Source organism: Euprymna scolopes, chromosome 8 (genome assembly GCF_053919585.1).
Source record: "Euprymna scolopes isolate OS-2025 chromosome 8, ASM5391958v1, whole genome shotgun sequence".
Classification (NCBI taxonomy): Eukaryota; Metazoa; Mollusca; class Cephalopoda; order Sepiida; family Sepiolidae; genus Euprymna; species Euprymna scolopes.
The window spans coordinates 128,049,327-128,076,322 of NC_136489.1; the positions used below are offsets into that span (position 1 = coordinate 128,049,327).

The 26,996-nt window shown below is 33.9% G+C and overlaps 1 protein-coding gene and 1 non-coding gene across 2 annotated transcripts in view; both read right to left on the bottom strand.

Annotated features, from left to right (window-relative positions):
* LOC145283766 (solute carrier family 75 member 1-like) overlaps positions 1-26,996 on the bottom strand; it is a 115,869-nt gene that overhangs the window by 36,803 nt on the left and 52,070 nt on the right. Inside the window, exons 4-8 of the mRNA XM_080132822.1 lie at positions 26,799-26,902; positions 21,262-21,420; positions 11,129-11,317; positions 5,269-5,365; positions 1,169-1,280 (exon numbers count right to left, since the gene is read on the bottom strand). Coding sequence (XP_079988948.1) covers positions 1,169-1,280; positions 5,269-5,365; positions 11,129-11,317; positions 21,262-21,420; positions 26,799-26,902 — 661 coding nt within the window. The remainder of the gene's footprint in view (positions 1-1,168; positions 1,281-5,268; positions 5,366-11,128; positions 11,318-21,261; positions 21,421-26,798; positions 26,903-26,996) is intronic.
* On the bottom strand, positions 15,868-15,940 carry Trnar-acg (transfer RNA arginine (anticodon ACG)). The gene has a single exon. It is a non-coding gene; the product is annotated as a tRNA-Arg (tRNA).

Genomic DNA, 26,996 nt, shown 5'->3' on the forward strand with positions numbered 1-26,996 from the left:
CTCTCTGTTGGGTATTGTGGATGTGATTGTACTGTTTGTAGTTTTTTTTTTAATATTTATTTTATCTTCAGCTTTTAAAAAGGTTTCTTAGAGGCATGTGATGGCTGGTTGATGGTTTGTTATAAGGAGTAATAAGTCATTTATGCTAGTTTTTAGGCCCTAGCAGTTCCATTGGATGATGTTTTGGGGTTATCATTTGATTTTATGTATTTATTTTATTTTTTGTGAGTTGTTAGTGTCTGATCTTGAGGGACTTTTATTCTCTGCAAGGGGGGGGGGCAGTCAGTGTATTCTAATGCCCCACCGGCAGAGCTAATAATTATTTTGTTAAGGTAATGTTTTAAGCTAAATTGTATTTATCTACTCTTCTGTCTCTGCTGGAATTTTTAAATCACTCAGTTGTCACAATTAAGATCAAAAAGTGTATCAATACCTTTGATGAAACAAAAAAAAAAAAAATGCTCGAGCTGAGATTGAAATCGAAACCAAAAGACAGTGAATCAAGTATGATAACCGTTATCAGCTTGACACAATCTCTATAAAGTGTTTTCAAACCTACTTATTCTTAACAGAAATTTTTACAAAGGGTTTTCAAACCTACTTATTCTTAACATAAAGAAGCTGCCATGTTTCATGACCGCGTGTGCGCAATCGAGAAATAGTAGAAAAATCCAAAGACTCCCCAAGTACTAATTTTCCAATTTTGACCAATTTAACAGCCTTTTTATCCAGATGAAAACCTATTAAAAAGTTTTCCATGTGTCTGATTATCCTATGATCCAAAATTTGTTAAGTATATAGGTTGAGAAGTGTCCTCACACACAAACATTCTCACTTTCATAGATATATAGATAACTCATTCATAGTCCCTTGTTTGTTGGTGAAGTGATTTATAAAAAGGAAGCTAGCGGAAGAGTTTGCTTTATATTTGAGCTAATAGTAGCCTCCACTAACAGCAACTGTTAAAACTTTTTTTCTTACTAAATAAGGCTTACAGAATGGACACTAAATCAATTCTCCTTACTAGTGATGCGCTCTTTCTCAATTATACATAAAGTCTCGATATTAAATAGTTAGAAGACACCACCACCACCACCACCACCACCACCACCTCTGCTTGCACTAAAGCTATCAGAAATGAGTCTGAGTATCATGAAAATTGACTTGCCTGGTGTAGCCAAAACGGGAATGCATGAGGAATGTGAGGGTGAATTCAAGACCAGAGAAAAGGAAAAGGTAGCAGAAGTAGACAAAGCCGATTGTTCGCATCGAGTGGATTTCTAATAAATGAAAAAGAAAAAAAAAACGCATTAGGAAACTTAATAGCTGCAACAATTCAACAAAGCAAAAATAAAAACAAATGATTATGGTACATCTTTTGCTGGGTCTCATGGAGACCACGACTTGTTGTGGCACTGAAAACTCTTAAAAAGGTATATTTCAATTCTGGTTGATGATACTTTACAACAGCAACGCACCCCCACATCCCTCCACTACTCATGTAAGGAGTAATTATCCAAATACCAGCAGCCATGATCCATCCAGCATTTCCTTTAAATGATTAAGCCAGAATTGTCTCAGGTATAGATTCTGAGTCTCCATGCATCCCTCTCTGCAGAGTTTTTTTTTTTTAATTTAAAATTTTTTTTTTTTTTTTTTTTTGGGGGGGGGTCATCAATCAAAGTCTAAAAGCTGTTCGAGGAGAAGAGTTAATGCGTGTAAGGTGATGGAAATTGGGTAGAAATTGACTATTTAAGGCGACGGCTCAACAAAACTTTGTTTACATTGGACTTGAAGACGACCATGTTTTAGTCAGCTGGAAAGCAGGCTAGCAGAACAGAGTTCCACAGCCAGGCAGTTCTAGGAAAGAACCTTTGTTTGTAGAACTCACGTTTAGAATTAGGCATAGAGAGAGAGTGGAGGAAGTTGTTGATAGTGGTTGTAGAGAGAGTGTTTTTTTTATGAAAATTGGCTAAAAACATTAATTCCTTCACCCTCAACTCGGCACTTTTCTACAAGGAGGGGGTCGGTTTTTTCGCCGATATTTTCGAAAGTCATCTCCTCTTTTCGATTGACTTGTTGAAATTTAAACCTTCGCCACTTTTGGTTTGGTGATGGACACAACAACAAAGACGTCACGTTTTTTTTTTGTTTTTTTTTCACATTCTTTCTTCCTTCGCGGTACGGGTTCGAGCCTGCCTGCCTACTACCACTTTTTTTTTTTTTTATTTTGCTCAACACACGTCCAAGCACCGTTTCCATTAACCCTCGTCCTTGATCTCCCATCATTTTCTGTATTGATACAAAGAGACAGCAAGACGAGCAGTAATTCTGTTTAACTTGTAGATAAAGAAAGAGAAAGAAAACAAGAAAAGGAGAGATAGCAAGCAGACCGATGAATTTGGGGATTTTGTCCTTTTATTTTTATTTTTTAAAATTTAACTCATCGTTCAAACTCACTTTTTTCTTATTCAGACAATCTAAACTCAATGGGTTGCAGTGCTAGAAGATTACCTGTTCAAGAAGGAGTAAAATGAATTCTCAGAACAGAACTCCTTTGTGCCACTTATGCCACCTTACAAAAGATTAAAATTAATATATAAGGGGTACTAAACGAGACGCCCCTCCATGGGACTATCTCATGACGTCACTTCCTCTGGTGACGTCACTTCCGGTATCGAGTACCGGTGCCCGGCAGTCAGAGATTGACACTTGGCCAAGGAGGTCATGTGCAACGCCCTACCGTTGACGAATGGTATTGCTCAACTCGCTTTGCCTGTAATATATGTGAATACATGTGTTTTCTTAAAAGTCATGTGTTCCTTTCGTTTATTACCATTTAACCCCATAACATAAACCTTATGCCTAGAATCCGTGTTCAAATTTGGATCAAAATCTATTACATGATTTCGATTGGTCTCAAATTTAAGACTCAAGCTTAAGGGGTCTTAATAAGAAATTGAAATTAGGAAATTCTTAATTTGTGTTTAATGAGGCTGGATCAAATTCAATGTAAATCTGAAATATTTAAATACTCACATGAGAGGTTGTGCCCATACTATGGTCTCTTAAAACCCTTTGAAATACTTCAATGAAATTTGGAGAATATTTATTAATTAATATCTAATATATATTCTTAAAATTTCACACAAGTTGGAGATATCAAAATTTACACAAAGGACATCCACATTCTTTTAACATCCTTTGCATTGAACTAAACTGTTAATTCATTATTTACAGTGGGAATGAGGTTAAAATGTTAAGATAATCACCATGCTGATCTTAGAATTATAACTTCTCCCTTTTCATTAGAACTTATTTTTTTGCTGTGTAGGAGTAAGGGGAAATAATCAATACACTCATCAAACTTGAATCAATTTGTCTTTTTTTTTTTTTTTTTCTTTTTTGGATATCGGTTATAGTTGGATTTTTCCTGTGATTTATTTTCCTTTATTTGGTAGGCAAAGCATATATGCCCAAGTTGGGGAGAATAAATCAATTAATTAGTAGAGAAAATTTGAAATCATTAAGCTTAGGTTGTCTATCAGGCAGGCTGCCGATTATAATCAAAACAAATCTGTCTGACCAAATTGTTTATATTGGACTGAATAAAAAAAATTATATTGGACTGAATAAAAAAAAACACGTGAGTTAGCTCCCTGTGTCTTTATAAGACACAGGGAGCTAACTCACGTGTTTTTTTTGTTTTTTTTGTTTTTTTTTAACATACTCTGAGACCTCCTATACGTGTGTAATATTTTGTAAGCATTTAGCTATTAATTTCCTTAAGAAAATGCGTAAAGGAGCAAATTAAATTTTTTCATTAACTGTATACCTAAAACAGCAAAATCAAAGTTCAAATGTTCTTGATCAGCCTAATATATAAACGGCTATGTCTGTCTGTCTGTCTGTCTGTCAGTCTGTCTCCATATTTTCAAACTCTCTCCTCCGAAACTAAAAGTCGCAAAGCGGCGCTAGGGGCCTCAAATCATTGGATTTTTTACGGGCCTTTCTTTTATGGATCTTTAGCCGGTTAAGATTGTTTTCAAGGGGGCAAAAATAGGTCAAAATTAAAACAAAAAATCCTTAAATATTTTTCACATTCATCTTAATTTATTTTAAATTTTTAATCGGTTTGTATGCGTGTCACGTTGGTACAGTGGTAACATCACCAGCTTTGCTGTAGTTTTGGTTTCGATTCTAGCTAATGGCATTGACATTTTTTTTTTTTTTTTTACTTTTGAAATTACAACTGTAATAATAATATATACAAAAATCTGGGACAAATTAAAATATCATATTTAAGCATATTTTACGCCCGGGCAAAGTCTCCCCCCCCCCCTTACTAATATGCGATAAATCAGAATTAAGACATAAGTCTACCAAATTGAGCAACATGAATCCGTGTATAAATCATATAAATACAAAATAAAATTCTGAAAGTATATAATTTAAAAGTGCCATTAATAATTAGAAAATATGTAAGTGAAAATTATTTAATTATTTATTTATTTAATAATACTTTAAATTATATATATCAGTTTGACTGAAGATGATCTGCGATTTTTAATGATCTCACGCCGTTTTGACCTGATCTATCACACACACCCATACATAATCTTAGACAGATATCAACCACACCAGTTATTATAGTTGCCACAGGGCTTATGAAGAAGAACCTGAAGTCCTATCTAACTAATATTCCTGGTAAACCAAGTGCAAAAGAGATCCAGACAATTGCACTTAAGGGAACAGCGAGGATACTAAAAAGAGCTCTCGGCTGGTTTCAGTAAAAAGCAGGGCAATGTTGGCAGCTGGTTTAGCTGCCCCATCCCCAGCATTACAATCTTCAAATGAAAAAAAAAAAAATTAAAAAACATAGTAAAGTATGGAAATATATTTATGGCGATTAAGTTGCAGAGAGACGTCTGCATTTAATCTTCACAGTGAATTATGTGCAGCCTGACAGATACCTGCAAGAATGAAATGCAGATGCGCTTGTGGGTCTTAATTGCTATAAACCTAATTTCATGCTTTACTAGTAAGCTCTACCTATGCATTGAGCACTCTTGAAGTAAATATTAAAAAACTATATACAATATATTATATCACTATATAATATGCGTACACATGAAATAATATATACATTATATATTATTTTTTTCATTTAAAAGGTAAAATGAAGTTATTAAAATAAGCAATCCCCAAAGAAACAGTGAATTGAAATGTGGTTTTTCATGTTCAAATGAAAAAGAAAGACATGTTTACCATTGCTTTTCAAGTTTCCTAAAGCTGAGAACTTGAATAAAGAAACTGGGTTGACTAAATAGGAAGCTTGACTCCAACTGGTTGACAATGATTTGGCCTGAAATTTAAAAAGAAAAAAAAAATTTAATGAGCAAAATTATTTTTAAATTTAGAACTGCATCGACAAAGTTGATTATTAGATATAATGGGGATTTTATTTTATTTAATTATTTGGACTTTTATCCTCATCTAGTTGTTGTTTTCACGACGTTTCAGCCAATTATTCCTCTGGTCTTTGTCAGGTTCACTGCTACGTGATAAAAATGTCAAATCCTCCAACTACATCCACAGCAATTACTGCCTTCAATAGTTGTCATCCCACCACGGTTTGGCCAACTAATCCTCTGACCAGCTTTGTGTAGGATTGAAACCGCTACCCCCAGATAATGCTCACCTGGAATCATAGATATATCCACATCTCTATCCACTGGGTTGGCTTTAAATGCCCTGAAAAGGGTTGATACGCCGTAAAAAAAAAAAATAAATAAAATAAAATAAAACACAACCAACAACTATCCACTGGGGATTTTATTTTATAATTTAATTTCACACATCTTCGTATCTTCATATGATATGCTATCTCATAGATATTGTTTCATCATTTGTACTGAGGAGGCACCCATCATCTCGCAATCGATCATGTAAGTTAACTTTTCCAAATAGGATACAACGAGATACATTCATCTTCAAGGAAGATCTTTTGGGTGCTATGACAGATAGGGAATACTGGAAGAGTGTAGAGAGTTCAATCTCGGCTGAGGCTGCAGGATGATGATGATATACTCAAGAGACAACAAAATTACCTCTATCTTTTTTGGAGGTAAAGGAATTCAGAGTTGTGTCCCTTGGAAAACAATTTTGTCTAAATCTCATGAGAACATGTAACCCTGTCCCAGCTCTCATAAGATCCAGAAAAGAGACCTTTTGCTTGCTGTTCACAAAACAAAACAAACCTACTGGGTCTCGAACCTGCTCCTACTACGAACTCCCATGTGCTTCACTTGACTTCCTTTCTTTGTTAACATTCGGAACTGTTTAATCCTAACCCTTCAACGCTATCTATTTTTAGAGATGCGTGATACAAACTTGTGCCTTGGGTCATGTCCCAAAATTTGTTGAGCACACATAACCCCATTCTGGATCTTGTAAGGTCTGAGAATGACACTGAATTTCCTTATCTTTTACCTGACTGTTCATGGAATGAAGCAGACTTACGGCTATGTAATCCCTACAGCCACATACCTTGAAAATGCTGCTGTCAAACCTGACATAGTTATATAGAATAAGTCAGAAAGAGTGGCAATCGTGGTTGAAGAGAGTGTTCCTAATGATGGAGGTCTAAACAGAGCTGAAAGAGAGAAACAGACCAAATATCAAGGTCTCATGTATGATATAAAGAGAAACTGGAATCATAGGAAGATATCAATCATACTAGTTATATGTGCTACAGAGCTTATGAAGAATCTGAAGTCCTACCTAACTAATATTCCTGAGAAACCAAGTGCAAAAGAGATCCAGACAATTGCACTTAAGGGAACAGCTAGGATACTAAAAAGAGCTGTCGGTTGGTTTCATTATAGCAGGGGAATGTTGGCAGCTGGTTTGACTGCCTCATAACCAACGTTAAAATATTCAAAGAAATAAAATGAAAGAAAAAAAAAGGCTAGGAGTCTTATCTATCGATCATTTGTTAAAAAAGATTTTAAAAATCCTGCATTGTCTAAAACGTTGCATAAATAACAACCAAGATGAGAATAGTAGTCCAGATAATCCAATAAAAATAAGTTCATTTTTTTATATCAATTTTTACTACAGTAAAAGCATCGGTAAAATGAAAAATGTTGAAATTTGTTAAAAAATTGTATCGTTGTGGGAACATAGATTAAGGCTTTGTTTCTTTACTTTTTGTTGTACTTTAGTTTGTAAAGACAAATTTTGAATAAATGCATATTTAACCAGCCCCTTTCGTAGTTGTTTCTTACTGATGTGTGTGCGTGTTAGCAAGCATTTATTTGGGAGATTTGCTTGCATTCCCTAACCAAGATTTTTCCTATCTTAACAGAATGAGAGTAACCAATATTCACATTCTTCAATATAAAAATACTGGATGAGTTTGTTTTTGTTTAGTTAATAATTTTAAGGTAGATACTAAAACCATAAGAAATGAAAAATTGAATAAAAAGATGATTACATAATATTTTTTCTTTTCTTTTTTTCTATTCTTTTTGATAAGTGTGCGTGTTAACTTAATGAATACGTTGGATGCAGCCTTTGAACATTTAAACATCACGCACAAAGCTTTTGCTTGTAACAGGAAACGCTAACTTATTAAAGGTCATTTTTATTGTATTAAGCAGTTCATTCAATTGCAATTCAGATAACCGAGCCTCGCATCAGTGAGAGCGGCCGAGCAAACAAGTCGTAACAAGGAAAAGACGCATCTTGATTGAATTTACAATACTTTATGAGAGCCTGGTAAAAAAAAAAAAAAAAAAAAAAAAAAAACATTAATACGAGATAGAAAAACGTAGAGATCTAAAAAGATAGCAATAACAATAATAATCGTAATAATGATAATCATAATGATAAACATTGTAATAATAATATTAATACTAATAACAATCGTAATAATCATAATTATGATAATCATTGTAATAATAATCATAATTGTAATAATAACTTTAGTAATATTGATAATAATCATTGTACCTATTTACTATGCCTCCCCACGGGACAGAGTTAGACACCAGGGTCGTTTTTTAACGTGGAGAAAAGGTACAAAAATAAAAATTGTCTCATTCGTGAAGGATTTCTCCTCCACCGAAAGAGAACAAGAAAATGAAGTGCAGCATCTGAAGAACAGATACTACACTTTGATCTTGACCAATCATTGTAATAATAATAATAATAATAATAATAATAATAATAATAAACGGCCACGGAAAGACCGAGGAGGGAAAACTTTAGCTACACCTCTGCTGGCTTAGTGCAAAGAGGACTGGGGCATTGGAGAGGCTTATTGCCACCCAAATTCCAGTGAAGACCAAAGGTCGCTGCCAACAAGAAACCAATGGTTAGCGGCTATTGCGATGATGCAAATTCTTTTGTAAAGGTTATCGAAAGAGGTAGAGAGTACTAGAAATCTAGGGAGACTCGTCACTCAGACTCCAGGGAACACGAGTTGTTCTCAAAGAGCAATCTTTGATGATGGCTTGAGTAACTACTCCTAGTGAGTACATAATAACTAGCAGGACCTGTTAACTGGCGTTGCTTGGTTGACGCAGCCCCTCCCCTCCGCATAAAAAATTAAAGTACGGTTGTTGTTGGTGGCCACCCTCAACCTCCACATGTTTATAGCATCTTTTGAAATAGACACCCCCAACCTCCCCATGCTAAGAACCACTTTCGGAACAGATAACTCCAACCACTTCATGTTAAGAACAGCTTTCAGAATAGACCATCAAAAAGTACTTGTCTGTCAAATTTAAATGAGATTTTTGTAATCAACATAGTCGAAAACCTATAGAAGTCGTCATGTTAAAGAAAATTCTGGAGATGACGTTAATGTAAAAATTTATCCCCCCCCCCTCAAAAAAAAAAAAAAAAAAAAAAAAAAAAAAACAAAGTTATTGTCTTCTGTATAGAGCGACGCTTTTTCAGCACGACTAATATGTAAAGAGTGATGACAATAGTCAGGTATCAGCCAATTAAAATGGGCAGAATTTGAGAAGGGTGAATTTATTATTTTTGAATCGGGAAATGGAAAGATTATGTTATGAGTATGTATGTAATAACTAGTTAATGGCGGTGCGAGCACAATATCGTAAGAAATATAGAATTTAAGCCAGTTTCAACCGGTAGCAGTGGGAGCACTAAATATTGAGAGAGAAAACAAGGAACTTCTTCCTCTGTAGATTGTGATGGTATTGCTCATCGAATGTAATGTAGCATTTTATTATTATGAGTGAATGTGGCAGAAATCGTGATTGTAAGCTAAATAAGATAATGGCTGTCAGGTAGATGTCTTGAATTTATATGTGGTATCTGTCGTTGTAAACCTATGGTACTTTAGTCCAGAGGGGAATTTCTGCAAACAAAATATATATGGGGATGAAGACAATAATAATAAGTTTAACATCCATTTTACATACTAGCATGCATTGGACGGCTTTTAGAAATTGACTTTGAAACTAACCAATCTCTAGCCAAATTTTTATTCATCCCTCTTTCTTTCAATTCCATTCTTATTAATTCCTTCCATGTTTTTCTTTGCCTTCCTCTGCTACCTCAACTGTTCTACATTTACTAACCCAAAAATTCTCATGTTATTTCGACGTTGCTATATCAAAGTTTCTCATTCTGTACACATCCTATTATACTGTCCAGATCTAATGTTTCTGAAGTTTGGAGAGGAGGATTGGTTATTCGTATTATTCCGATTCTTCGGATTACTGTTCTCATCTTGAAGGTGATTTTCACAACGTTTCAGTCAGATGAAGGTTCAACTCTCTATATGGGCGACCGAAAAATACAATTGTGAATTATGTAGAACCTTTATTCAGTCAGAATACAATTGCAAATTACCCAAGACTGATCGAACAAGAACATGCTACCCCCATGAAGCAAATAAAGGGTTTCATTCGAAATTCCATCCAAATTTAAAAAATCACACTCAAGATGAGAGCAATAGTCCAATGAATCCAAATAATATGAATATTAAGATTTAGTCTTCCACTGATGTCTTTAAACTTAATCTTTAAGACTAACATCACCCATCTATCATATCATTCTCATACCATTTCTCTCCATGCAACACATGTCCTCACTGATCAGATTTCACTTACATACGCCATCATTGATGGTTTAGAAAGCTAAACCTGATATAGTCATATGAGACAAGAAGGAGAAAGAAGCAACCTTAGAAGTCAGTGTCCCCCGATGATGCTACATTAAACAGAGCTAGCAGGGGGAAAGAAAACGAAATACCAACATCTTATGTATAACATGAAAAGAAATTAGGATCTTAGGAAGGGCTCTATCATTCCAGTAATCATAAGAGCAACTGGACTCATGAAAAAGAATTTCAAAAACTACCTGGCAAAGATTCCCGGTGAAGAGAGATTCAAATTACATCTAAAGGAACAGTCAGAATCTCAAAAAGATCTCTTGGTTGGAATATCTGAGTTAGTAGGTGAATGTTTGGCAATAAAATAATATTATAAAGAAATATATTGTGTATATATATATATTTTCCGTATTTACTTCAAAAGTGCTCAATATGTAAGAGAAGATTAGTAATATATGATATATTAATTCTAAGTTAAACTACAGTAATTAGTCTGATGATTTTTTTCTAGGAATGAAGAAAACGTTTCTGTGTAGCTTACATATCATGAGTAGGGCTAGGACAACGGCATATTCTTTTCATTGTTTTGACTATAGAGTGTGTATCTGCTGATATCTTATATCTTTTATATAGGGTGATGTGGTTCTCGGTTGATTATCTGTGTCTAACGGTATCGGATATATACTCGAGAGTCGTAACAATGAAAACAATATGCTGTATATTTCTCTACTACTACGTATTAGTTCTATAGATTATGGATAGTTTGTTTAATATTTTATCACATTTTTCTTGTTTGTGGGCAAGTAATTTTGTTGAAAAATCCTGTCCTAAATTTTTGTAAACAAGAGTATTCTCATTTGTACGAGTCATCATCACTTGCTATTAAGTTAGTATAGGCTAATTTAAAAAACATCGTCCAATCATGATTCGTATTTTCAAACACAAATAAAAACAGAATGTTTTTTTAGCTGTTACCCTTTTTTTGGGCGGCAGTGATTCCTTGAGGCGGAAGGCAACAAAGACAATGTTGACAAAAGTCAATCCAAATGCAAACAGGGCTGGCACCACAAAGAAATCCTGATCCTTGTCTGCCATTTTAGAAAACACCGCACCAATGAGGGGACCAAAAATGAAGCCGAGGGAAAAGGCAATTCCAATCAAAGCCTGAAACAAAAAAAGGAAACCAGAAAATTGGCATTAAAATTAGTTAAGCAGACAAAAATTTTAAAAAGAAAGAATAAAAGAAAATGCATTTATTATACATGATACTAGTGGCGTGCACTAAAGGAATAATTGTCCAACCACCATCAGGCATAAGAGAAAAAACAAATCTTGATAAGGGCGAATTTCTGTGCAGAAATATACCGATAAACATTTATTTAAATTGTTTATTCTTTGCATTGAATGGCTTCAAAACATTTTTACATACGTGTTCTATTTGATATATATATATATATATATATATATGATGATGATGATGATTGCAACGTCTTGTCAGACACTTAAAGTCCATGAGCCCAAAAATGACTTCTCTCGCCACAGGACCATTTTAATAGACAAATGCCTGAGGGAGTATCTGTACACAGATGATGTTACAGAGTCTGAGCTTTGTACGACAGCTAAGTCTCTTTCGGTTCAAAATGTTGAGATCCAGCAACAAGAAAGGGCAAGATAGCCAACAACAAGTTAAAATGCAGACCAGCTTAATGCGAGTACTGGTCTCCCGCTTTATGGTTTTTTTAAATCAGAGATTTGCTTCTCCTAGAAAGGTTGCCTTCACCACGGCTTATGGGAGCCCTCTCCACCTCAACACACATACACACACACACGGTGCTAGTTGGCCGTTGACCCCAAAAAAGGGTTCATTCGCCCTTTGGAAGGTCTTGTTTTTAATCCTTCAGCGAGACTAACCACCTTCCTCACCAAACAAGTCTGGTGGGGGAACCAGTTTAGTTGCCGGTGACCCGACCATGAGGCAGGTAGTACTGGGTTACATGGTACCAGTAGCATATAACATGACCTGACATAACTATAACATAACATATATATATATACACACACACACATTTCAGACAAGTTCTTATGTTTGAACTGCATATTGGACACTTGTTTGAAAATCTTCAGACTTAAAGTGTTAAACAAGCTGCACTTTATAAGGAAAGGGTTTTAAACTGCAGAATATTGTGTAGTGAACTCCGACATATCCCAAGTTGAGCGAAATGTCGAATCGATGTTTCAGGGTGCTTCTCCATGCTGTCTCGCACTTTTTCACTATTTTCATTTGTGATATTTTGAGTTCTGTCAGCTCCCAGACGATCAAGTACAGGTACTTGGTCTTCAAATTGCCGCACAATGTTTTGAATTGTATTGCGACTTGAGATATCTCTTACATGAAAATGCCGTCGATAAGCTCTTTGGATCAAAACAATTGACCCCTGATTTTGGTAAAACAATTTCAGAACTTGCATACGTTGTTCAATGCTATACTTATCCATAATTTCCAAAATATTATCTGTAAAATGTCTGAAATAGAGAAAAAAAAATCATTAATGGTAAAAAAATGACAACGATTTTCAACCCTTCGGTTACTTTTTGGACACACATTATATATATATATATATATATATATATATATATATATATATATATATATATATATATATGTATATGTATATATATATATATATAAAGGGGCTCCTTCAGTCTTTGATAAACTATGGATACCCACGAAGAGGTGCCTGCTCATGAAATTTTTGTGGCAGGCGGTGCGCAATCTCCAACCACACCTCTCGAGTCAACGTTGTTAAATACCAGTTGCAAGTGAAGTGCATGTACAGGACGACTGGAAACAACTGCAGAGATAAGCAGAGAGCACATACAGCGCCTAGAATTACCAAATGGTCACCCATCTTGTACTAACCAGGCTCAACGTTGCTTAACTTATGTGATCTGGCGAGATTATGCAGTATATATATTCAATAAGTCTGAAGAAAGGCTGTTTATGTCAAAATTTTTCAAATGCCATAATGTTTGAATTTGTCCAATTAGTCTTGAAACAATTGTAACTAACAATGAAATACACTTTTTGTTGCTATCAATTCTTTTTCTTTTGAAGTCTTGGTTTTTGTTAATACAGTGTGTGTGTATATATATATATATATATATATATATACACTAGCATATATTATCATTTTCAAAAATGTCCAAGCTTGAGTTTCTGTTAGCACTTTTTACATCTTGGGACAGAAATGATTGGTTGGTGTGTTTGTACTTAGTTCAAATATATTTCTTTCTAGAATGAGAGGTTGATCTGTTTATTTGTCCATTCATCTAGGAGGTAGTGTTTTCATTGACCTCTTTCAAAAGCTGATGTCAATGTATGCAGTGTCCTCGTTGTACATATATACACAGACAAAACCGGCAATTCATGTGTTTGAACTTTGTTTACATTTTTCAATCACCAGACACTTGTTTGGGTTAATAAAACACTTAAAAAAAATAAATAATTGATTCAGCATGTCTAAACCAAATAGTAAAATTAAAAAGAGATTGGGGTCAAAGAGAAAGAAAAGAAAATGCAAGCAAAACAAGAAAAGCAAGCAACAGCGAAAGTAATAAAAAAAAATAAAAATAAAAAAATAAAAATTATTCAGCGAATCAACGAATTTCAGTACTTTCACTTTTGCAAGTGTGACGATACGTCCCGGTTGGAAAATCCCAAAAGGGAATTTATCCCAGAAACGTATCGTAAAATAAAAAAAAATGTGCCGGCCGTAAAATTATCTCGCCCACGTAGCACTTACCCAAATTCTAGACAATACTTCCGTCGTGGAGTGTTCTTATGAGATTCACGATTGACAAAATACCAGGCAATGAATAACGAAACAACACGGTTGTATATATATATTATACGCATGTCATTTACTGTGTGTTAAAAATTCAATAATCAAGACAAAATATTAAAAGGAAATAAGAAAACATGCAGACAGTGTCCAACGGATCCAAAAGGGGGTTAGGGTTTTTCTTAATGATCGATCTTTTTGTTGAAGAATTTCCAAACGTAGCAAATAGTATATATATATATATATATATATATATATATATATATATATATATATATATATATATATATATATATATATATATAGTTAGGGCACAATACAGAAAACTGTTCAGATAAACATAGCCTCTTTTCACTTTTTTTTTTTTTCACGTGGAAAAATGGTGGAGTCATTGAGGCAGTAGAAATTATTCAAAATAAAAAAAAAAAAAAAAAAAAAAACGGTTCAGTCCAGCAAGTCGACGTTTGTGAAATATGGGGAGGGGGGATATTGGATAATACTTAGCTGTGAGGACGTGCATTCAACCGATGGTTCGGTATCCGATAAAATTCAATGTTCCGATGTTATGTGAGACAGTCCCATTTCGCTGATGCACGAGTCGATATCCTTCGAAGTTCGTTTGTCCACTTGTCTTCCCTCGTTTTTCTTTCGCTTATTTTCTCAACCACCGACGTTCGGACGTCTCATTCCCATATATCTGAGCCAAGGTATTTTCGTAGTTTTAATGAGTTCCCTTTTCGACTCCAGGAATAAGACTCAGTTAAGAGAGTCGCCATTTCACCGCATAAATCGCTTTGCTGTTGATCATCGCGTCCTCTCCACTCGAGGATGTAGATGTATCCCATTCCGATATCTCTGAGCCAAGGTGTTTTCATAGTTTTACTGTGTTCTCTTTTCGACTCCAGGAATGAGACTCAAGTCGAATGAGCTTCCAATTTATCAAGCGAGTCATATTGGCTGGTATCTGTCACATTTTTATTATCGACATTCGTTTGGCGATGTGATCAGCTCCATTTTTTTTTTTTTTTAAAGGGACCCTACTGCTTCTTTCTCTTTGCACGTAACTCCCGCCAAAAGGGGGTTTCTTCCTCCTTTTTTCCGCACGCTGCTTCGTTTGAGGTGGAGGTGAGGTTTCTGGGTGGTTTCTTGTCGTGGCCTTGGCACATGTTTTTGACTTGGTGAGGGGATGAGGATGTGGTGTCTAACTCGCTTTCTTTTATAGTTAACTCATAGATAATTTGTTGCTGAATGTCTCGATAGCAATGGCGTGGGGTGGGGTTGTCTGGCCGATAGATATTCAAAATAAATTTTTAAAATGAGAGAGGGGGAATGGTCACTTCTGCATTATGCCCAGTTTTCCTGTGACAAGCAATTTATTTCATGAAAATTGTGTATTTTTTCTTGTAATCTTTTCAATTGTTCTTTTATCTTTTTTTTTTTTTTTTTTGTTATTAATAGATTATCTTTGTAAGTGTTATTTTATTGTTTTTATTTACTTGCCTGTAAATAGCTAGGTAGGCACAGGAATAAACCGTGTTCATTCGAGTTTCTGGTACATGAGCATGGGAACAAGGTATTGCCAGGTCATGTACATTCAGAGGAGGAGTGTCTTTATTATTCTGCACAAATGTTTTATTTTAAACTAGCAGCTGTGCCGCGTCGGTACACACAACGCCGAGCCAAACACAAAATCGAGTACACTCAACATCAAGTACACTCCACATTGTCTTACCATCAGCGTTTACCGCGTGAACTCAGAGTATGGGAAATTCCCATATGTACAAAAGAAAATCACTGAAAAAAACGAAAATACCTTAACTAAGTGTAAGGATAATGAGTAAACGTTGGATAAAATGATGGTTAAAATTATTACGAACTTGCCAGGATTCGAACCTAGAATCTTTTGATCCGTAGTCAGACGCGTTATCCATTGCACCACAAGTCCTGTCCGTATGCTAAAAGATGTTACCGCGACTGTATACAGACAGTGCTAAATTCCGTTGACATGGGCAGGTAACTTTTTCGACGATTGCAGGAAACGGCCCCAAAACCCTTATTTTGGGCTTTTTGTGTGACTGCGTTGTTCGTTACAACTTGGCCTTCAGGACAAGATCAAAGTGTAGTATCTGTTCTTCAGATGCTGCACTTCCATTTCTTGTTCTCTTTCGGTGGAGGAGAAATCCTTCACGACTGAGACAATTTTTATTTTTGTACCTTTTCTCCACGTTAAAAAACGACCCTGGTGTCTAACTCTGTCCCGTGGGGAGGCATAGTAAATAGGTACAAATCGTATATAGATAAGGAGAATCTAGGGACTCACATCTTTCAGGGAAGAAAAAAAAAAAAATTTTCAATTCAGTGCATCCGTTCAAAAGTTTTATTTGAAAACACAAAATTTCAAATTTTATTAATAGTATAAATATAAATAAAGGAAAGTCTTGGCTGTTCGGTTTTTTTTTTACAGTATATCAACTTTTTTCAGGTTTTTAATCTCGAATTTAATAATTTTATAAAAAGTTTGTATGCTTCAAGTTCTTTATATCTTCAAATATTTATTCATGGAGTTCGGTTTGATTGCTTTGTAGAGGAAAATTGTTTTTGTTTTTGACTTTTAGAACATGATTGAGTTTTTCAAAGGAAAAGAAAAGAAAGCAATAACATCAATGTTTGGTGCACTTTTAGGGCAGGAAGCCAATATCGTCAAACAACTTGATTTAGTAACACCAAATCATACTTACGTTGGAGGGGGATAGATTTTGCCATGTAAATTTATTGTAGAATGATTACTCATCTCAGAATTGAATCAATGATTTGGAAGTTCCTAATTAGAATTAAGTTTAAGTTAAGTGAAACTGTTGATTCTTTCAAAAAGAAAATGAATGTATTAATTAAAATTGAAAAAAATGTTCCACATTTCCATGTAAATATTAAATGCTAGCGAAGTCCCGACCTTGACCTTGAAAAATAGTGTGCATCATCTCTAGGTCAGAGACCATCAGCATGTCAGGTTTGGTCATGATCAATCTAGAGGTGTGAGCTGTAAGAGAGTATATATACATAGGCTATGACTTTGATCTTGACAAATGGTGTGAAGCATTCCTAGATGGGGGAATCATCATTATGCCAGGTTTGGTCATGATCGGTTCAGTAGTGTGGGATGTAGGAGAGTTGTACACACAGACACACACAAACGCTACTACTTATATAAGATTTCTTATGGGGGAGGAGGAGAAGAGGGGTGACAATTTGAAAGTAATAAATTAAAATTTGGAATAAAAAATTCAACCAAAAAAAATCATTTTAGATAGAGGAGAAGGCACACTAGAAAATCCATCAAAGTTTGTCAACAAAAAATACTGAAAGCAGTTATTCACTTTTACATTATGACATGTTGCTTCTTTCTTTATCGTCTGTTGGTCCAGAGAAAGAATTATAACCTACCTGATTTCCTCTTTTACACTTCAAGAGGCTCATTATTTTTTTTAAATGAGAGTCATTTTGAAGAGAATCTCAAGGAGACATAACTTGACCCTTAGAAGAACTGCAGTCTTATAAGAAAATATGTTGATGATTGAGAAGTTTTGTTTTGCACATGGAGTCATAGGAAAGCAAGCCATTGTTTTTCAACTTTCATTTTCTAACATTTAATGTTATTGACAAACCACACAAATCATCTAATATGAAGGGTTGCTATTGGAGTGCATAATGTGTGTGTGCGTGTGTATATAAGAGAAAGAATAAAAGAACGACAATATAAAAATAGATACTAATGCATATTAATCATTGATTCAAAAGAGATTACATCAATTGGGGGTGTAGGATAAAGATGCTCTTTATACATCGGTATTTTATAGCCGATTGATATAATCTTTCTATTGAATCAACGATTAAATTTATATGCATTAATATATATTTTTATATTGCCGATTTTTTTATTCTTTCTCTTCTATGTAAGCTCCACCTCAAGTGGTGAGTTTTGCATTATCCTAATAACTCCTTTTAAAGAATTTCTAATTCTCTTTGACTTCCACCATATATATATTATTAGCAGGGAGGCTCGACGCTGTTCAAGATTGAATGAGGATCAACAAATGTTCCACTATCCCATACTTTTATTGTCATCAAAATCGGTGAAATCTAAGCCAACTTATATGGAAGAAATATATTATGGCTATATAATACTGGTCATGAATGTTTCCAAACTCAAACTTGGAATTGACAAATATTTCTGTAAACATTTTGAATTTCCAAATATTTAACGATATATATAACAAATATTAAACAAATATGCCATAAGTAATCTAGTCCCTGTATAATATTTAATCAATCAAGTACTATATGTCGAAAAAAAAATATATATATATTCGATTCTTTGGACTATCATTCGCATCTTTTCACAATATTTCAATCAATGTAACCTCCAACTTATGTATGTATTATTAAGGCTATGACAACAGAAATTCTTTTCATTATTTTGACTCTCGAGTATATATCCGACACACTTAGACACAGCAGTTAATCAACCGAGAATCACATCACTCTACATAAAACATAAGATATCAAGGGATACACACTCGAAAAGAATATGCTGTTGTTATAGCCCTAATTATATATATATATATATATATATGATTAGTTTTTGGGGGAAAAAGAATTCCAGCAGAGTGCTCAATTAAAAGGAAAATCCAAATTGTAAGAGCGTATTTATATTTTGTGTACAGAAAGTTGTTAGTTGAGACAGAGTATTGGTACCGTCGGTTTCAAGCCCGATAATAAGGCCCGTTTAAGGTATCCTTATCAAGCTCTCTTCAGCCAATATTCGTCTCTATTCGAATATTGGCTGAAGAGAGCTTGATAAGGATACCTTAAACGGGCCTTATTATCGGGCTTGAAACCGACGGTACCAATGATCTGTCTCAACTAACAACTTTCTGTACACAAAATATATATATATATATATATATATATATATATATCCTTTGTCGCCTTTTTATCATTATCGATGTTATTATGTATATTACTATTTTTATTATTTTTAGCAGTAGTATTTTTATAACTTATTATCATCACCATTTTTATTGTTATTTATTATTATTATTATTATTATTATTTTTATTGTTATTTATTATTATTATTATTATTATTATTATTACTAAATTTGTTACTATCAGTACTAATATGGTTATGATTGTTTTTACTGTAATTATTTTTTTTATTACAGATGACTATTGACATTATTATTATTATTATTATTATTATTATTATTGGTATCATTAGTAATAACATTATCATTAACATTATTAATTCTATTAGTATTACATTACTTTCATCATCATCATTATTATCATTATTGCCATCATCATCATTACTATTTGACAGCCTTATAATTACCAGTAAGCTAAGATTTCGCCACGCTTAAATCATTCTAATCTTTACCCTCACCCCACCCTTTTAATATCGGCATTCAACTTGTAACACTTTATAGAAAGAATTGTTTTCAGTCTGTTTAGACCATTTCCCGTTGTAATGATTGAAACATGCACATGTTGAAATCTTTTTAGGTTGACCTTAATTTTTTAAATTTAGTCTGAAATCGTCATTTCTAATTAAGCCAGCCATGGGGGAATACATGTTGGTTTTTCTATGCATCTAATTTCTCGAATCCACTCGACTGTGGATCAAACTATCTTGAGCTACTGCCCTATTGGCAAAAACAATTTCCATAATTTCAGCTGCATTGAAAATTTTCCAACCGGACCAATTCTAATCAATTGGATTTAAATTTGGACTTGATTCTTTCTAAAGATTTATTTTCACCTTTGGATCACCGTTGAAAGAGTCTTCATGCAAGTTGCAATTCTCGGTTCGTTTTTATTATTTTTTTTACATCTACATTTTTTTCAATTATTTATTTTTAAAGGACATGTACATTTTTGCAATTTATGACTATAATAAATTGTAGTTTCATTTAATGTCATAACCAGCAAATTCTATCATTGCGACAAATATAATTTGCTGATTTCGTTCTGTTCTCTGATGAGAAGAATAGTAAGAATAGCATTCTTTGAAACTCTGCGGAATAAGGACTTTGAAAATTGCTTTTTGGAGTATTCAGTCGAAAAATAAATTTGATTGTAAATTTCAACTTACATTTGCAATTTCTTTTCTCTTATATCTCGCCTGTCTCGGAAATTACTGAGCCGATCTGGCTGATATTTTGAATGGACAATTTCTTTAAGGTGTAGCGAACTAAGTATTATGCTATCCGTTCGATTTACAGTTAGGAATTAAAAGTATTTGTATGACTGAGTAGAAGTCCTAAGTAATTTTCAATTGTATTTTGAGTATTATCTGCACTGAGGATTGAACCTTTCAACAGCTAGAAGAGTGTAATTTACAACTGAATTTTACCAAGTATTTTATCAACTATGCCACAAGCTGAAACTTTGTGAAAATAGCACTCAAGATAGGAACAGTAGTCTGAAGAATCAAAATCATATGAGTATTTGTTTTACATTAAAAAAAAAAAAAAAAAAAAAATCAGCATTTTTTTTTTGTCAATCGTTGGCTCCCAAATTAGCAAAGATTACACCATTCCTGTAATGAACTGGTTCCTGTTGATTTTGTAGTGGGTGTTAAATTGTGTAGTTCTAGGAGGTCCACCCTCCCAGTTTTTGCCTTCTCTCTTTGAGAAGGTTTTTTTTTTTTTTAGTTTATTGCTAATCACCTGAGGCGCGCTCACCGGGGAATGCTGACGGCGCTGCCCAGGCACTTTTTGCAGGTCAGAGTGCCCCTCCTCAGGGGCGCTGACTTCTCAATCCCATCTTCTGACTCTAGTGTCACAGTTCTAGCAGTGGGAGAGAACTAAATACCTCATTAATCAAGTTGGCCTTCGGACCAAGATCAGTGTTGTATCTGTTCTGATACTACACTTCACCTTTTCTGTCCTCGGTCAGTGGAGGAGAAATCCTTCACGACGGAGACAATTTTTTTTACTTGTATTCTTATCCAGAGTGCTCTTTTTGGGGGGAGCTGGATTTTCCCTACATTAAAAACCGACGTTGTATCTAACTCTGCCCTCGTGGGGAGGCAAGTAAATAGGAACATTAATCTTCAACTCAAAAATTCAGAAACATAGTAAAACAAATAGTTTTCATATTTTAACTACCACACAATTGACTGAGGTCAGGGTTGTCCTTTAAAGATGGTTTTGTAAATTAGTTTTTTTCTTTAAATGTCAAGTAAAATAAAACAAATATATCTTACCATTTCTCTACCTCGTTTCTCAGCGGAAGACACGTCAGTCACAATGGCGGTAGTGATGCCGACATTTCCTTTGCTCACACCACCAAGAATGCGTGCAAACACAAACAGGGAGAAAGTCTTGGAAAATGACCAGACCAAATAAGAGAGAGCCACACCAATCTGTAAGGTAAAGAGAGCAGAGATTAAGAGGATATATGACTATTTGTCGCTTATGCACTTGTAAATAACGTTGAGTCTGATCAGTAAATAGACGGGTGACTGTTTGCAAATACCAGGTGTGATGAGTGAAACAAGAGGACTCCTGAGGGGGGGGTTGATATAAGTAAGTAGGATACTAATTTTGATGAAAAGTGTACGAGGTCAAGTTTCGGAATTTAATTTCTTTTGTTTTATGGAATATCGTCCCTTTTCAGGTTATAACACCGAATCTGGTCATTTTAGTAAAAGGTTTTATGCTTCAACTTCTTTATGTCTCCAAATATTTAGTGTTTTTTTTGTTTTGTTTTGTTAAGAGAATCACTTATTAAGGCCCAATAATAAAATGAACTTTTGCATACTATCCAGCCTTATTGAGGTAAGCCAAACACCGCAAAATCATGAACAAACAAACTCTACAATCCATAAATGACCTTGGTAACAACATTAAAGAAAATATTTAATTTCAGTCCACACATAATTGGCAGAAATCAACAACACACACGCACACACATGGTTTTATGCCTTTTTCACCAAAAGCTATTGTCTTTAAAAAAACTGTATAAATATTCCTTACTATTTTAAATAAAGTCTACGGTTTTATTTATATATATATATATATATATATATATATATATATATATATATAATTTTGAGGGAATTAGACCTAGAGTCTAAAAAGCAGAGTTTATTTTAATGTATTAGTAAATATATTAATACTATTAAAAGAAAAACAATGCTCGTTGTAATGTAGATATATAATAAGCTCGATAGGTATAGATATCCTAGAGTTATTTTAATATAGAGTAAAATAATTAATAATTTTTTAATTGAAAATCAGTTTCAAAAGGAAAAAAAAAACACAAACAAATCAATAGTTTGTACGATCGTTTCGGAAACGATGTTTTATTGAAATAGACAGTATGTCTTGAATAATAATGTGATAAAAAGATTTTTATATTTAAATAAAGTCTCATCAGCAAAAAAAAAAATGTGGGGTTGAAGGTAAAGACACCAAAATAAACTAGCATTTTTGTATTAAGGTAAATATTCCTGGAAATATTTTTTTTTTTAAATAAAGAAAAAGTGGTTACTAATTTTTATGTTGATAAAATAAAATAAAATTAAAATCGGGTGGAAAAGTAAGGTTAAGAGAATATATATATATACACCCTTTTTCCGCCAGTTTTTAGCATGTCAAGAAACAGATGGACTAAAATAAGAACTAACTTTCTGTTAATATAATATATACCTTTCCGGAAAAAAGGTATATATATATATATATATATATATATATATATATTAGAAATATTAAAAATACCAGACGGTCATGTACGCCTCTTTGAAAATATACTGCATAAGGTTTAGTATTATCATCATCATTATTATTATTTACCTCCTTGTTTAAGCATTGCAATAGATCTGAGATTTACTTGCGGCATTAATTGTTCTTAATCTCTGATTGCTTCCAACCACCATACTGAGCTTCCAATTATCGTAATAGCTTCTAATTTAAAAATGCTTTTCCCTTATCTTTGTCATTTTTTGTAGGTATGTATGTATTTAGTGAATTGTTTTTCAGCAGCATGTGACGCCTTTGGCTTAACTATCAGCATTAAGACGAAAGTGATGTCCCCCCCCCTGCACCTGGTGCTCCATACATTGAACCAAACATCTATGTAGGGGAAAGTAGGCTGGATGCTGTGGACACATTTGTGTACTTGGGTAGCACAATCTCCAGAGATGGCTCTCTGAATGCGGAGATACATCTTCACATCCAGAGGACCAGTATTGCATTTGGAACACTAGGAAAGCGGCTGTGGTGTAATCATGGCATCTCTGTTAAAACCAGGATCAGTGTTTACTCGACCTGTGTACTTTCTACTTTGCTTTACTCATCTGAATGTTGGACAACACAACGACAGCACTTGAAGCAATTCGAGATTCCATCAGAGATGCCTCAGGAGAATTCTAAATGTGAAATGGCAATCACTGACATCTGACATGGATATTCTCGGGAAGGCTGAGTGTTTGAGCATTGGAGCAATGATGATGAGGAACCGGTTGCGCTGGGTAGGTCATGTTGTTCGGATGGAGGATGTGAGGCTGCTTGAGTAGCCGTTTTACGGCGAGCTTAAGACTGGAAACGTCCTCAACATCGACCAAAGAAGTGCTTCAAGGATTGCATAAAAGACGATCTTAAAGCTTTCAAGATTCCTGTTCAGAATTAGGAGACTCTGGAAAATGCTGGCCCGAATGGAGGATGCTAGTTAGAGTGGGGATCTGAAATTTTTGCTAGGGAAAGAATCGATCATGCTGAACTCGAGAGAAACCGTTGGAAAGGCAATGTGTCAGATTTGAACAATTGGAAATGTGAGGCTTGTAATCACGTGCTCCTCTCAAAAGCGACTTACATTAACCACAAAAAAACATGCCATGAACAGAGTGAGCAAAAAACAAAGCCAGAAGTGAAACAAGTTTCAACACACAACTTTGTCTGCCATGCGTGCGGTAGACTATGCAAGTCAAATGCTGGCCTGAAAAATCATCTTCGGGCCCATGGATGGTATTTGGGTATCGCTGACAATTAACCTGATAATTACGATGAGATTGGTGGGGAGTATTGGGATGACTAACATCTGTAAAGACGAAACAATTGTCATGCATGTAGTTGTATATATATATGTGTATATACGAGTGTGGATGTGTGTGGGAGAAGAGAGATAGGGAGATACGTATGGACACACAGGCAGACAGAGAAACTTTAGATATCGAATAGCCAAAAATCTAAAAAGGTTTTTGCTGATATTTTATTATGTTTGAACAAAAGTAGAATGAAGTAAATAAAAATGAAAATAAAAAGGTTTACTTTTAAAAAAAAAAAAAAAAAAAAAAAAAAAAAAAAAACAATATATGTGTGTATACATCAATTAATTCTAGACATTGAAATCTATGGCAAGCGGTTTAAATAAATAAATTTTATTATGTTTTATTGTTCAATATTCTGTCTTAATTCGGTTTTGTTTTGATTTTTGGGGGTTGGTTTTCTCTATATATACACATATGTGGATATATATATATATATATGTGTGTGTGTGTGTGTGTGCATGTACATTTACATGCATCAGCATGCGAGTATGTACGTATATATATATGCGCATTTATGTATATATGTGGGTGTATGCATGTGTGTGCGGTATGTGTGCATATACATATGTACTTACAAGTATGAGTGTGTGTGTATGTGCCTGAACGTATGGGTTCAGATATGGATTGGATGCAAATAAAATTAACTCAAGAAAACAAAGTAAACGCAACCGTATGCATATATAAAATCCAGCAAAGAAGACATTATCCTTTCACCCTGTCCCAGACCTAGAACCATAATAAATTTATGATTCCAACAGGAATCACTAGTTTTTGGCCAGTACTTTCCGCTTATCTGTCTATATCTGTTCATCATTCTATGCATATATGTACGTATGTCTATAAACGTGTGTGTGCATATTGTGTGTGTGTAAAGGTATGTGTAGAAGCATGTGTGTTAATGTACGGGTGTACATGCATGTATATTCATATATGCGAGTGTGTACGTAGAGGTGCATGGGAGTCCACTTCAACATTTTATGAAAGACTTGGTTTTGAATAAAGACCATACAAGTTGCTGCATATTCCAAGTCAAAAATATTGACTATACCCGTTCTTTTCCTGCTGTTAGCCCTGCCCGCCCTGCCCGCCCTGCACTTGTGTTTCTATCATTCACACTGTAGAAGACTGAAGGATCGGTCGAAAATTATGTGTTTTTGAAGAAAGTAATTTCTTTTTTTTTTTTTTTTGGAAGACTTTGTTTTCCTACATGTCAACAAATAGGAAATAAATACAGAAAAGATAAACATTTATATATTTTTCATATTGATTTTTTATCCACACACACACATATATATATATATAGTTATCCAAATACGGTACTGTTTTGCTGTATCACAACTCATCAGTGCGGCTAGACAGGCAACTACCTCAAGCCAGGATCGAAACCCGACCACCCGTATGACAGTTAAGGCATTACGCCAACCAGCAGCTGCTGTGTGGGCAGTGAATTAACGATGTTTTGACATCATCCGAATACCTAAGCTCGGTTTGTTTACACAAAGAGCATCTCTTAATATTCCAATGGTATATCGTGTATCACTTCCCAATATGCTCAATTATATATATATATATATATATATATATGCATGAATAACAATTTTGATATATTCCACGTTCCAAGGTTTTTTTATTTGTTTTAAAAATCATTCTTTCAACATATCTTTGGTACACTGTTTACAGATCTGTTTTGTTTACGTGAAACAATCAATATTAATATATGTTAACATTGAATTTTTTTTTCTTACATATACTCATCAGAAAAGACAATTTTTTTTTAGAAAGAAAAATGCATGACCATATGATGTGGTAAAAAGAAGAAGAACTCACATGGTGTATTTGCATCAGATTGCCGTCTTTGTTAATATATTAGTATTGGGGCGATTAATCGGAAAGATCAGACCTTTTAGAGGTATCGGAATTGGTATTGGAAAGATTAGTGCCTATTTTCTGATGCTGAAAACGATTCCTTTAATTGTTTAATTTTTGGGTTTTTTTTAAATGTAATTTCCCAACGCTGGTACTAAAAATAAAACAAATATTTATTAATTTTAAACTGAATTTATATGTATAGACCATCTCAAAAGTGTTTTATGTTTGAGAAAATATATGCATATAATACATAAGTTTTGATATTAATCTGAAAATAAAATTATTAAAATCTAACTCTACAACTTCATTTAAAGATTTTAAAATCGGTAATTCTATTAGAAGTGGGAATTTAGAATAGAATCAGTAACTGTATTGGAATCGGGAAAATTTTGGAATATCCCATCACTAATATATATATATATATAGCATGTTTTACAAGTTAATAGAAAATAAATCAAAGTTAATCAATCTTAAGTTATACTAAAACTAATATTAATTATTTTATTTAAATAATGCACATTACTGTTTTTATTGCAGATACCCAGGTTTTTGTTCATCTGGTCACTCTGGAATTATAAAAATTTCAGCTTGATCTCATCAGTCCCATTAAAAACGTAATGATCATTAAGTTTCCCTTTTCAAAACATTTCTGGGCGGTTTTATAAGCTGGTTATTTGTTGTACTGAATGTTTTTATTGGGATACAACCAGAGTATCCCCAGCAGAGACAGTAATGTTTAGCATATCAATAAAATAGTGAGACAGAGAGAGAGAGAGAGAGAGAGAGAGAGAGAGAGAGAGAAGCACAAGTGTACTATACTTTACCAATGAAATAAGGAGTATTGGTTTTCGTCCATAAACATCAGATGCCATGCCAATAACTGGACAAGCAAGAAACTGAAGAATGGAAAATAAAGATCCAATAAAACCTGAAAGTTAAAATAAATTTGTAATAACATAAATAAAAACGGTTAAACAAATAATTTTTTTTTTTTTTACAAATGAACATCGAAACTTTTTATA